Source organism: Procambarus clarkii, chromosome 13 (assembly GCF_040958095.1).
Source record: "Procambarus clarkii isolate CNS0578487 chromosome 13, FALCON_Pclarkii_2.0, whole genome shotgun sequence".
Taxonomy (NCBI): Eukaryota; Metazoa; Arthropoda; class Malacostraca; order Decapoda; family Cambaridae; genus Procambarus; species Procambarus clarkii.
This window is the reverse complement of record NC_091162.1, coordinates 15,540,936-15,554,844: the sequence shown is the minus strand read 5'-3', so window position 1 is coordinate 15,554,844 and position 13,909 is coordinate 15,540,936. Positions and strand designations below refer to the sequence as shown.

Here is a 13,909-nt window from a genome sequence, read left to right as displayed (position 1 = left end):
TTCATGTAATTTTTGCCGATAAAGTATCAGTAAACTATTTTTGTGTTGCTGCCCATAGATGGCTTTTTATGTATTTTAAAGTAGGTAATTAATGTTTTTTTATAATTTATGATGTACATTATAAGGAGGAAGTCAAGTCCTTCCATTAGTAGCATATATACAGTACTGTATATATATATATATATGTTTTGTTGCACATTTTCTATGGAGAACACATTGTAATACCTCGTGTGTACTCTTACATAATTTAATGTTTATGCATTTTAAAATTGCATAGTTTAAACTCGTAAATAATAATAGATTTGATGAACTTTAAAGAACGGTTTTAAAAGAATTTATATATAAACGAAGAGCGGGCTGTCCCTACCTCATTTTTGCTATAATTTTTCTCTTTTGGCAAAGAATAAAAACTATTGGTTTCCTCTACTGGCATTTCTCAGTTCGTCTCCTCTGAAAACTTATGGGCCGGCTCGGAAAAAGAAGCGAATTTTCGTTGCACCTACAAGCACACACTAGAATTATGCCAAGTCGTGTGACGATCACAAATGGCAGCGTTTAAATTGCGAAATACGAGTGGTTACGTGCGGTCAGGAGTCGAGAGGAACTTGCGAGCCTCCGATATACAACCCGAAGTTTTCGAACCATCTTTTGAGGAGAAATGCGGAGGGCAGCCCCGACTCTTTCACGTCAATAGGAAAGTTCACTTGGGAAAATTGTTTTTTCTTCTTTGTTAGAAAGTAAAGTTCGAAAACTACGGGTTTATATGCCGGGGCCCCAGCTTCCCATACTCTGTGAAATTAGTCTTAAATCATAACGTTTTTGACATATTTTGCGGTCTTTTTGACGTTTTTATGTTGACAAAAGTTCTTGACATTTTGTATGCCACGTATTTTGTTTTTGTTTTTAGTTATGGATTTGTCAATGTTTTATTTTTGGGATCCATCAACACATAGATGATTCTTAATAGATCAATTCTTTTTCTTTACAGATATATTTTTACTATAGTTAGCTACCTCATCGGCGTCTTCATCTTCGCTACAATTGTTGGTAAGTGATGAGTGCATATTTAGCATGTTGAGTGCTGAGTTCATATTGAGCATGGTAAGTTCTGAATGCAAATTGAGCATTAGAAATCCAAATTAATAATTTTTGACACATAATGATGACCCTCCTTAATGAATGATGATACCCTCAATTCAAAAATATCAGGAAGTGATGGATTATGAACATGATCTCATCTCTTAGTCTACAGTTGACTCTCCTCTGTGTACAAGTCCAGTGATGTATTTACAAAATTCACTATTTATGGGCTAGATATATATTTTTTTTTTATATAAACAAGTTTACTAAATACAAGCTGAATTCAGTATTCACAAGTTGGCACCAGTGTGTATATATATTTTACACATATTTTCAATTCTTGTATGTAATGCCAGTTTTTTGTGTGTTTATGTACAACTTTGATTACACTCTTGCATTATGGCACCTTCGAAATGTTCTGTATTATGACACCTTACGAAGGTTCTATATTATTATACAGTATCTTCGAAAGATTCTGTATTATGATCTTTCGTAAGGTTCTGTATTATGACACCTTCAAAAGGTTCTGTATTATGATCTTTCATAAGGTTTTATATTATGATGTTTCATAGGGTTTTGTATTATGATATTTCATTAGGTTCTATACTGTATTATGATCTTTCATAAGATTCTGTATTATGATCTTTCATAAGATTCTGTATTATGATCTTTCATAAGGTTCTATATTATAACACCTTTAAAAGGTTGTATATTATGACACCTTTGAAAAGTTGCATATTATGACACCTTCAGAAGGTGCCTGCTGCACATTTAGACATGTTAATTAAAAAATGAATGGTAATGTTTACTCTTATCTGCAGGGCTGTGGAAAGTGTATATCTGCTTTATAAAGTATACATTATTTTTAACTAGGAAATGGCAGCAGTTACGATATTTCTGTATCATTGGGACTGTACAGAAATACTTTATACCGTATTTATTAATTTTGATATTAATAATGTGCATATAGTGTAAATGTTTTATAGAGAGATAAGTGGGAAAAAGTGGATTTGAGGTCTGTGGGATACATCAGATTTTCTCCCAAGTGGTTTCCCATTCCTGGGGGCAGGAAGCCTGTTATGTTTATTGAGGTCTGCTAGCAAACAACTGACCATTTCTCTGGATGCAACCCACAACAGGTGAGTAACTCCAAAGTACCTACTTACTGCTGGGTGAACACAGGCTTTGGATGCATGGAAACGTACCCAAATGCCTCATTCTGCACTGCAGTTGGATCCAGGACTAATTAGTTGTGTGTCAGGTGGATTCATGGGATGGATGTATGTATGTGTGTATATATGTTTATATATTTTGGTTTTATATAAAGGGGATCCTCACCCTTTTGAATTCCGGGATGGCCCAGAGAGATTGTGTTTAGTGGAAATTGCTCAGTGGAACATAAAAATATTTAATTAAGTGAGGATTGTTCATCCAAGCTTTTGCGGATGCTGAGTATTAGGATGAAGTTGTGTTAATATTATCCATGATCCACCTAATCCAATTATAAACAGGGAGGGACTGTGTGTTGTCTGAAGATAGAACTTGTTATAGTTCGTACAGCTGATTTTTGCTGAGTGATGATAGGCTTGAGGTAGTTTGCAGTGGTTGAAATCCATGCACAGATACTGTAAATTTCATAAGGATAGATTAATGAGTACTGGGAAGATGCAACACCACGGGTATAGCTCTCATCCTGTAAGTACACTTAGGTACTTGCATGTATGCATGCAAGTATTCATACATACATACATACATGTTTCATTGAATATGTATGCATGTTCTGTGTTGGTTATTTTCTTGGTTAAGGCTTGGTCCCTAGCCTCTGTTAAGGCTTGATTTCTCCAATTAAATGAAGATGCAAGAGCACTAGTTAGAAGATAGAAGTCCTAAACAAGAAAATAATCAACATGGAATATAATAATAATAATTATAATTCATTGTGTTGGGAGAAGGGAAGCCAGAGTGTATTCATACACATTGGGCCTTTATTGTGGTCTAAAAAACTAAAGTTAATTTTACAATTTTATTTGGTTAAGCTCTCCATCATCTATGGAGGCAGTGGATAGCAAATGGCCAGAAGTACACTACTGTATATGTAACAGATAGAATGAGGTGAAGAATGTTTAGAATGCATTCTAAAGCCAAAATGTACTTTTGACTTTTATAGTTGATGTTGGCTGGAGTAATAGGTTTGGTGTAATGGGAAAGTTCTCTCTGTATCTTGAGGAAGGTAAAGTGTGCCTAAGAGTAAGCTGAATTCATTTAAGGTACAACTGAGGATGGAATAGACTCCAGGAGGTGTTGTGTGTGCTAAACTTACTGGAAGTTTTAAAATCATCATTTTATGATAAAATATGTAAGGAAGATGGGACAATTAAGAACTTAGCCCCCTACCCATAACTGTAAATAAATAAAAAAAAATAGGTAATAATAAACATACACCAAACAAATTTTTAAATTCTCTGGGAAGTGTCTAACATTCTATTTATTTAAGTTCTAGGCCAGATGAAGGTTCTGTGTCATTTTTCTTTTGACTATAACGCTTACATAATTTCAACTGCTGATCTTTACCTCCCAATATGTGTGTTTTTCCTTGCAGGTCAAGTGGGCAATGTGATCACAAATCGTAATGCTAACCGGCTGGAGTTTGAACGGCTCCTAGTGAGTTGAATCTCGTACTTGTTTAAAATTTGGTCTTTTAAATAAATAAATATCCAATTTCTTGCTTTGATACCTGTTTTCAGATAAATAAATACAGCACTATGGTATTGTGTATCATCAACAAACATTAAGGTAAAGTGATTGTTTAGATCACATTATATATTAATTACTATGATTTGATGGCCAGTCATAATACCACATTTACAGATACAGTATATACCAACACACCTCTGTCAGATTCATCTCCAGTTTGGCATACAAGTTAAAAGTAGGTACAATTGGCATTGATGCACAGTCTTAGATGTAACTTTACTGTTTACTTTCTTATTTTCTTGTGGCCTTAAATGACCCCCATGGCTCTTATAACTCCATTTCCCCACCCTTTGTATCCCCATGACCAATGAAACTCATGACTGCCCCCACCCCCACCATCCACCTAAGGGAGCCGGTCGGCCGAGCGGACAGCAGGCTGGACTTGTGATCCTGTGGTCCTGGGTTCCATCTCAGGCACCGGCGAGAAACAATGGGCAGAGTGTCTTTCACCCTATGCTCCTGTTACCTAGCAGTAAAATAGGTACCTGGGTGTTAGTCAGCTGTCACGGGCTGCTTCCTGGGGGTGGAGGCCTGGTCGAGGACCGGGCCGCTGGGACACTAATAAGCCCCTAAATCATCTCAAGATAACCTTTCCTGTTACCTTTTGTACTCCCTTTGTTGCACCGACCCCCTTCTCCCCCCCCCCCCCCCCCCCCCCACAGTCACTGCTGTGCAGCCAAACACTGGGACTGGGTTACATCAAGCTCTATGTCTCCTAACATAAACAATTAGCCAAGTGTCAATTGTCCACAATTCCAGCAACCTTTCCTCATAATTGTTGAATTGTTGGGATGATCCATTACTTATCAGGGAGCCCAGGGTATTTGAGTCCATCATCATATTTATTCATAGTACATGTACTGCCCTTAACTTCGTCCATTGGCTTTGCCATTAAAAACACAAAACTGTGCATGGTCAGTATCATATTTATGGGATAGGGATCAATTAAATACAGTTTGTCTTATTTATAATGCAGCATTAGGTTTGTGTATACATTTCAGACATTTTCATTTGTAGTATAATTAATGTATGCCAGGTATAGCTTGACTTGGGCAGCTGAACTGTGGCATAGCTAATTAGCAGGTCTGACCTAGAAGAGAACTGTGGCATAGCTAACTAGCATATCTGACCTGGAAGCCTAACTTTATCTCTTGTGTTAGTTTAGGTTTAATTATATCTGGGAGGTGAATACCGTGTGTATTTAATACCGATCATAATTGAATACCGTATGTTACTTCCACTAGGAATGAACACACATTTGGTTGAGTTTAAGATACAAAACAAATAAGTTCCACAAAGTGAAAGTCAGATTCAATTATTTAACCCATATTATGTTGCTGCTCTTATCATTCCTATAATCTCACACATTTAGCATTTTTTATGATGATTTCCATACCAATTTGTGTGGGAGTAATTGTGTGTCATATTGGTCAGGATGGTGCCAAGCTGTACATGCGTCACCACAAGGTACCCAGGGCTATGCAGAGACGGGTCCAGCGCTGGTACGATTATTCTTGGTCCAGGTAAGCTTATTGTTTGTTACCATGAATGTTCCAATGTTTATTAATTCTGGTGGAAGCACCAGTATTACTAGGAGCTTCCCTAAATATATTATGAGTATAGAGAGTTCCTTACATGTATTGTTAGTACATGTAAGCTGGTTTGGTTTGGGGGAGAGCTGGTTTGGTTTGCCCCAAAACAAATTTGTCCTTTTGTACCAATGAAGTTTCTCCATATTCCATTTTGTTGCTCTTGGTTTAGGCTACAACTAACCCATATATCAGCCCACTATGCCATTTATTTTGAGTAGAATGCAAAAAAAAATAGTTTGCCTTCAGGAAGCAAATGTGTCAGCATCTGTGCAGTGGCTCACTTTCACCTGTATTGTACTTTCACTTTCAGGTATTGTAATTACCTGTATTGTATTTATTACTCTTCCTATCTGTCTCACTAGTTGAATATTTATCTCATGTTCTCATTGTTCTCATTACTCTGTCATCTTTGAGAAATATTTAATTCCCGTATTTTTGTAAATTAGTTTTGTGCTGTTTTCAACCAAGTGGTCATTAGCCCTGTTGATTATTTTTCAAACATCTTGAGTTTGTCATAATAGGCTGGCACTATGCTTTTTGCTCATTTAATTATATGACAAAGCTTATAAATGGCTTCCTAATTATGTTAATTTATTATGGATAGGGTAAGGTAAGATGGTTTACTAATAGTTTTCTATGGTTGATCTCTTGACAGAGGCCGAATACAAGGTGGAGGGGATATCAACACTGCCCTGGGACTCCTGCCTGACAAGCTGAGAACTGAACTTGCATTACATGTTAATCTCCTCACTCTCAAGAAGGTACACATATACCATTTCCATCCTTCCTTTTATTCTATATACACTCTATGCTACTGCCAGTTCTGTTCTAATTTTACTCGGCTTTTCTGCTATTGAGCCTTTTTGCTACTTATATATCAAATAAATTGGTATCCATTGGCACCGTCCTTCAGTTTACCACACCGGGATGTATAAGACAACAGTGAGAATACCAGGCTCCCGATGACAAACTCGGCATGTATATAAAAAATATATATATATATCTTGTACCTAGTAGCCAGAATGCAGTACTCAGCCTACTATGCAAGCCCTGATTTGCCTAATAAGCCAAGTTTTCCTGAATTTATATATATATTTTTCAAATTTTTTTCCTATGAAATGATAAAGCTCTCCATTTCATTATATATGAGTTAAGTTCTTTTCATTTGAGATAAAACTAATCTAGATATATGACCGAACCTAACCAACCCTACCTAACCTAACATAACCTATTTAACCTAATCTAAACTAATATAAGTACGTCAATAATTTATGTCCTTAACATAATATAATAATAATATTTCAAACAAACGAATTGGTAACAATATTTTGAAAATAAAGAAAATCACTCGGCCTATTAGGCAAATCGGGCCTTGCATAGTAGGCCGAGAAGTGCATTCTGGCTATTAGGTACGACATTTTATATATATATATATATATAATTATAATATATATATATATATAATTATAATTATATATATATAATATAATTATATATGTATATATATATATAGTTATAGTATACAGTATGCATATACAAACACAGGCTTCCTATCCCTGACAATGGAAACGATCATAACTGCTGTTTCTCCAATGTTTGACCAGGTGAGTATCTTCAAGGAATGTCAGCCAGAGTTCCTTCACGACTTGGTGCTCAAAATGAAGGCATACATCTTCACACCTGGTGACCTTATCTGCAGGAAAGGAGAGGTAGCGAGGGAGATGTTCATTATCGCTGATGGCATCCTGGAGGTCATAAGGTTAGTTTAATAATAATACAGTAATAATAATAATAATTTTATTTAGGTAAGGTACATACATAAAGAGATTTTACAAAGTTTGTTGGCTTTATAGATAGAGCTAGTACATACAATGCCTAAAGCCACTATTACGCAAAGCGTTTCGGGCAGGAAAAACATTAATGACTAAAGCTTAAAACTAATGGGTAAAAAGAATAAGATGTGTTGAGTACAAATAAAAATAGAGGTAAAAGAGGGGGGAACATTGTTGAAAAAGCAGCACAAATACAATTACAAATTATTACAGAAAAATACATTCAAACATTCTAGTTTGTTGACTAGAGTTTATTGGCGAGAGAAAAAGTACATGATAGGAAATTCCAGTAGTTACATTGTGTGTGTAACAATGTAAAAGGGCTGTGTGAGAATACCAGTCTTGGATGTTACAATGTGTGTGAAGCTGTCGAGCAGTTTAGTAGATATAATATTGTTCTTCTGACTGCCAGAGGTCATTAGTGACAGAGTGGCTATTTGCAAATGATTACAATTAGCCTATTCATCAGTTATATGTATTGGTCTACTCACCTCTTTACATGACTATTTCTTCCATCTGCTGTCTGGTAATTTTTTGTTTCCTTGTATGTAATTGTCTTTAAAAATGGCTTTTCAGTTTGATTTCATGTTTGTCATGTGTTTTCTAACCACTGTAAGGGGAAAATCTGTTAATCTTAGATCGGTATTCTGCTTCGTCATTTACACATTTGAGGATATTTAGCACAGAACTTCCTTAATAGAGTTTATGGAAGATTTAATATTCATATTTAATATAGTTCTTCAAAACTATGCAATTTTGCTCTATTGTAATGGCTGGTTTTAACATGAAGTAGAGCAACACTTTAAAAGATTGAGAAGGTTGTTGAAACTAGTTAACTATTTTTTTCTAAATCATTTTAAAATGTTGTACTATCATCAGTGCATTATTATAAGCTCTGTTATTATAAGCTGTATAAATTATGAATATTTTATTGGAATAAACTTGAGAAGAAAGCATTACTGCATGCTATAATTTTGTATTATTGTTTAAGAAGCATATATTTTAACTGAAAAATAGAATACAGTATGTTGATAAATAATTTCCTGTGCTAATGTATTATTTCAGTGAGACTGGCAAGGTGTTAACAACAATGAAAGCTGGAGATTTCTTTGGAGAAATAGGAATTCTCAACTTGGATGGCCTTAACAAGTAAGTAACGAAGTATTATTACCGGCACATATATATTGTGATTTCGATATTGATATTTTTTTCCACCATACCTTGTCCAGGCAATAAATTGGGAAGACCTTAGCCAATTTGCTTCCAGCTTCCAGTTTTTAACCGTGGGATGGTTAAGTAAACAGTGTTATTAGTGTGGTATGTCACCTTGGTTTCACCTCTGGGAACCTAATTGTGTGATGCTGTAGGTCTTCATATGCGACAGTTTGTGAGGTAAGTCAGGGAATGATGGAAAAAATAAATTGTCAGAACAAATTTGAAAGATCTGAGCTAGAGAGTTGTGAATGGGGTGCAAATATTTGATTTAAATGAAAAATGGTAAACTGGAAGCAATAAAAGGTGAATAAATGCTTGATTAATAGTTTGATGCCAATTGAGGAATGCAGTGGAGTCCTTTTTTAGAGGGAAGTAAATAAATGTACTGGAGTGCTTTTTTATGATCTAGATGATTTGTTGATGATGGTAGATTGTAAATAAAAGTGGATGACATTTCTTGGAGATGTAGAGTATTTTAAATTGATTGATAATTTGTCACCACAACAAGGTCATTGGTTATATAATCAAATATTCATCTAACCTCTAGTTTTGGTACATAAACCTTGTCTTAATTTTCTAATTTGAAGAACTAAACTGAACATACCAGGGCCTTATATGGCACAACAGGACCACATGGCTGAATCCTAGATAATGAAACATTTTTAGTCTGTCTTCTATCCCAGAACCAAAAGACAGCTTTTCATGGTTCTTTTTCATACTCAGAGGTGATGTAATCTCTTACAACTTCGGTACAAGTTTTTAAATTAGGAATAAACATGTAATTACAGTGACAAAGTTTTAAGTTTCCCTTCCTGTAATCAAGCTGAGAATATTTACTGCATCTGCAGAATGGTTTCCCATAGTCTGGGATAGGAAGCCTGTGAGGCTTATCAAAGCTTCTACGCCAGTTACTGACCTTTTCCAGGATGCAACCCACAATAGTAGTCTAACTCCTGGGTACCTGTTTACTGCTAGGTGAACAGAAGCATTAGGTAAAAGTTTTGAAGTAGAGCCTTACATTATAATGCAAGATATTATGGAAAGCTTGGCTTACTTTCTCCTGTTTATGCAATAAAATATTTCCCTCCTATTTTCCCCACAGACGAACTGCAGATGTGAGATCAGTAGGATACTCAGAGCTCTTCAGTCTTTCCAGGGAAGATGTTCTTATGGCCATGAAAGATTATCCAGAAGCACAAGTAAGTGATTAATTTGGGGAAAATCCTTGAAAATATGCATTTTAAAACAAATCTCTGTTGCTTAAATAGTAGATAATTTGAATAAACATAAACTGCAGACAAGTAATCACCTCATCTCATTTTAATAGGAACTAAGCACAACATGGTTTTCTTTCCTTTGAGAACAGGAGATCTTGCAAAGTCTAGGCCGCAAAAGACTGATGGAGGCACGCCACACAACTTCCAAATCCGGCTCTTCTGGCTCCAGTAAGAGGGGAACACCCTCTCCCAACAAAGACGGGGGTGGCGAGGATAAAAATGCAAAGAAGATAGTCAGTCGGATACGATCTGATGTCTCTGCTATTCGTAATGCCTTCCGGAGGAGCAAGGGTGCTACTAAGTAAGATTAAGATGAGTTTAGTTTGTTATGGTACTGTACAGACTTCTATATTATATGTAATAAAGGTTATGGTGCATCTAAGGAAAATTATAGGAGACAATGTTATGCACTAAATTTGAAGACTGTATTTTAAGTAGTTTCTTTTATTTTTATGTTAAGTTAAGGGCCAAACCTTATGATTATTATCACAAATAATTATATACACGCAAGTTTTTTAGTTGTATTTTCATAACTGTGGAATGATTGTTAAGAATTTGGATTTACATCAACCATAGTGCCTAAACCACTGCTTTGATGTGATAAACTGTCACCAGACAAATGAACTTGAAACCAATCTTTTAGGGTCACTAAATGTTGTTGTTTTTTTATCGTTAAAAAATCTCCCCAAAATAGTCTGTAACGTCTTGTAGCCTTTGATAAAAGGTTGAAAGAAATACAGGAAATATCGTATCCCACAATAGACCATTATCAAATCGTGTGACACAACTTGATAATGGTCCAGGACAGATCGAAGCATCGTCATTTCTCCATTTTCTAATGTAAGGTTTGCTCATCATATCTTCATCCACGTTATTGTGACTCGTCATGCTTTGATTTTGCTTATGGTTTTGGTACAGTCTATAATGAAAAAGACTGATTGTTCTCAGTCAGGTTAGGATAGAAGTACAACCATAATGATGATGCCAGGATTTTGAATTGATGTAGTTTTGTGAAGCTTTTTAACCCAATTGCCCATAGCTAGGGTAAGTAGGAGCAACATCTGGATGGTGAAAGCCATGAGGGGTGGAGAAAACTGAAACCTATCCAGAGAAAATGTCTGACACCTTAAGGGTGCCTATAATGCTGTCCAGCCAGTCTGTATATAATGATGGTCTAGAAAACAATTAAATGATTCTGCTCAGGAAAATATGTTTCCTATTAACTAGGAAGTCTGTTTATATGGAGTCCTTACTATATTAATACTGACAGTAAATACAATTTAAATGAATGGAATTCATGGGTGGTTATCTTAATCGTGATGTGGAAACAGTTGCTGAAGATTGGAGAGCTATCGACTCACTGGCATACTTAACTAGTTGCATTTATGAAATCACTGAGAACACAGTAAACATCGTGTATGTGTGCAATTACCTAAGTGTAGTTACAGAATGAGAGCTACACTCATGGTGCAACCCGTCCTCTCAAAATAACGTCGTTTTTCACTCGTATGCGCACTATAGCCAAAAACTGACGTAATTAGAAATGAAATCGGCTCATGAAAGTGATATACAGGTATTGTCACGTTTTCTGTTTGGGCCCCTCCAGCTTTGTTAGGTTAGGAGTGGACACTTTTAAATAACGTTTTTCATGACGTTTTGAAAGTTAAGGAGAATTTCCTGCCCTCCTAACCTACCAGAGGACCCCTAACTTACTGTTTTGGAAAACAAAAGTCCCAACTTTATTTTCTACTTTTTCATTTTCAAATTACGTTAGTTTTCGGCCATACGGGCAAACGGTTAAATTCAGACATGAATTGTAAGAGGACAAGTTGCATGGTGTCCTGTCTTCCCAGCACTCTTTGTCATATAACACCTTGAAATTACTGATGGTTTTGGCCTCCACCACCTCACCTAACTTGTTCCAACGATCTACTACTCTGTTTGCGAAAGTAAACTTTCTTATATTTCTTCGGCAACTTTGTTTAGTTGGTTTAAATCTATGATCTCTTGTTCTTGAAGTTCCAAATCTCAGGAATTTTTCCCTATCAATGTTATCGATTCTGTTACTATTTTGTACGTAGTGATCATATAGCCTCTTTTTCTTCTATCTTCTAATTTTGGCATATTTAATGCCTCTAACCTCTGTTGTGGTTGCTAAGAAGGTGGAGCACTTTGTTAACATCTAAGTTCACAGCTGAAGTTTACATGCAATAAGTAGTTCAGTTGCATCTTCTTCAAAGGGTGCAACTAGCTAACTCCTTTGAGTTAACTTTATGCCAAGAAAGTGTATACAGTACAGTATAGTGATAATACACTGTAGTAGGGAGGAAATAGTCTTGGCTAGGACTTTGTGGAGTACAAGATCTGCATCAGTTGAGCACAAGGGTGCCACAGCACAGCCTTATGCTTCAACCATCTGAAACACTGCATTTTCAGAAGAGACCTGGTGCTAATTGGATTTTTCAAGTGACATCTTTGCATGACAGAAGCAGTGGTTAAACTTCCTGCTCTTGGACCTCATTGCCTGGTCATGACTCATTTATTTTCTCACACACCATCAAAATGACAGAAGGTAATTCAGGTTATGTCTCTTTTTCTCCTCATTCATTTAATATTAGTTGCTCATGTAAAACTTTGAGTGACACTACTGAGACAAGCTCAGATATTTCTATATTGTGGACATATTAACTGATGGATATCTGACTTGGGTTTCGTGCAAGCAAAGATTACTTTCAGGTCCAGCAATGCTCTAGCACACTGATTCCCAATCAGTGGGTCGTGACTCCAAGAGTGCTGTGAAATGTTTTCTGGGGGGTCACAGAGCCTAATGCTCAACGATTATTAACAAAGCTTTTAATGATTTAATTGCTTCTAAAATCATTCTTTGGCCAATTTCTTTTTAATTACGATAATATGGCAGTTGGTCAACTGCTCAAGGCCTTTTGAGCATTTGAAAAAAAGAGGCTGTGAGTCCAAAAAGTTTGGAAACCACTGCTCTAGCAGGTAACTGGTGCACTTATCTTGTCGGCCACTCTGACAATATTTGATGATATATATATATGAATGGAAGTATACTACTACTACTTGTGAAGTGGGTATAGTAAGATAGGTTGATAAATAAGTACTGTATATAGATAAGTTATACTGGCTTATGTGCAGAAGGTGGGATTCTGTAAGGTTCTGGAGATCAAAGCACAGTTCTAATACCATACAATGTAAACCAGCTCCTCTTCCTCAGTTTCCAAGTTACAATGTACCACTATTTTTCTGTGCTTGCTCTTTCTATATTATATATGTTTTACTTGTCTAAATCTTTTTGATGCTTGTTGCTTGTGGGAATTCTCCTCTTAATGGGAGAATCTTAGAAAACCATCCTTGGCTATTGTAACCACACACAATACATATATATTTTTTGAAGAAGCACTTTGAAATATTTACAGTGAGAAACAAGAATATATGCAAAAAATTAAAGATTGTTTGAGAACTAGAACATTTTAGGCCTTGAACAGGCTTTGTGAATTCTGCTGATAAATAGATAAATATGGTGTACTGTATTTAATATCGCCTGATTAAGATGGTCAGCAATGATGAAAATAATAGAAATGCGCAGTATGACATTAAAAGAAATTAAGGAATATTAGAGTATGACCTTAGATGGAGAAAGATCAGTGGAATTATTATGATGAAACCACATAGGAAAATGGTGGTGGCATTATTTGTGAAGATATGCCAAGGCATATATCAAGACATAGCCAATGAAAAATCAAATTTAATTGACAGCAAATTGGCTGAATCAGTAGATTATATTTTGAGTAAGAGATGGAAAATATGCTGTAGATGAGATTGTGAACAGAACCAAAACACACAAAGTAAACACCAGACAACGTCCAAAAATAGTGCTGGAATTTGATCCCACACCAAGTAAACACCAGACAACATTCGAAAATGGCACTGGAATTTGATCCATGTTATGTTTTCCTGCTACACCACCACCACTATATGCCCTCTGGATGGGCACTGTCTGCCAAGACCATGTCAATTTAGCAACAAAATAATTGTGATATGTTGATCCTGCAATTTAAAAATGAGATACTGTATCTAATGCATACTAGACAAAATTTTCTTAGCCCCCCAAGTCTTTACACACTTAAAAAAAATA

The 13,909-nt window shown here is 35.8% G+C and overlaps 1 protein-coding gene across 7 annotated transcripts in view; it reads left to right on the top strand.

Moving 5' to 3' along the window:
• Nucleotides 1–13,909, top strand: part of LOC123757051 (Cyclic nucleotide-gated ion channel-like) — a 134,407-nt gene that overhangs the window by 79,720 nt on the left and 40,778 nt on the right. For all 7 annotated transcript variants that reach the window (XM_069323700.1, XM_069323699.1, XM_069323698.1 and 4 more), the window contains 8 exons: nt 989–1,047; nt 3,680–3,741; nt 5,269–5,357; nt 6,082–6,187; nt 7,031–7,185; nt 8,324–8,407; nt 9,576–9,672; nt 9,840–10,051. In XM_069323700.1, coding sequence (XP_069179801.1) covers nt 989–1,047; nt 3,680–3,741; nt 5,269–5,357; nt 6,082–6,187; nt 7,031–7,185; nt 8,324–8,407; nt 9,576–9,672; nt 9,840–10,051 — 864 coding nt within the window. The remainder of the gene's footprint in view (nt 1–988; nt 1,048–3,679; nt 3,742–5,268; nt 5,358–6,081; nt 6,188–7,030; nt 7,186–8,323; nt 8,408–9,575; nt 9,673–9,839; nt 10,052–13,909) is intronic.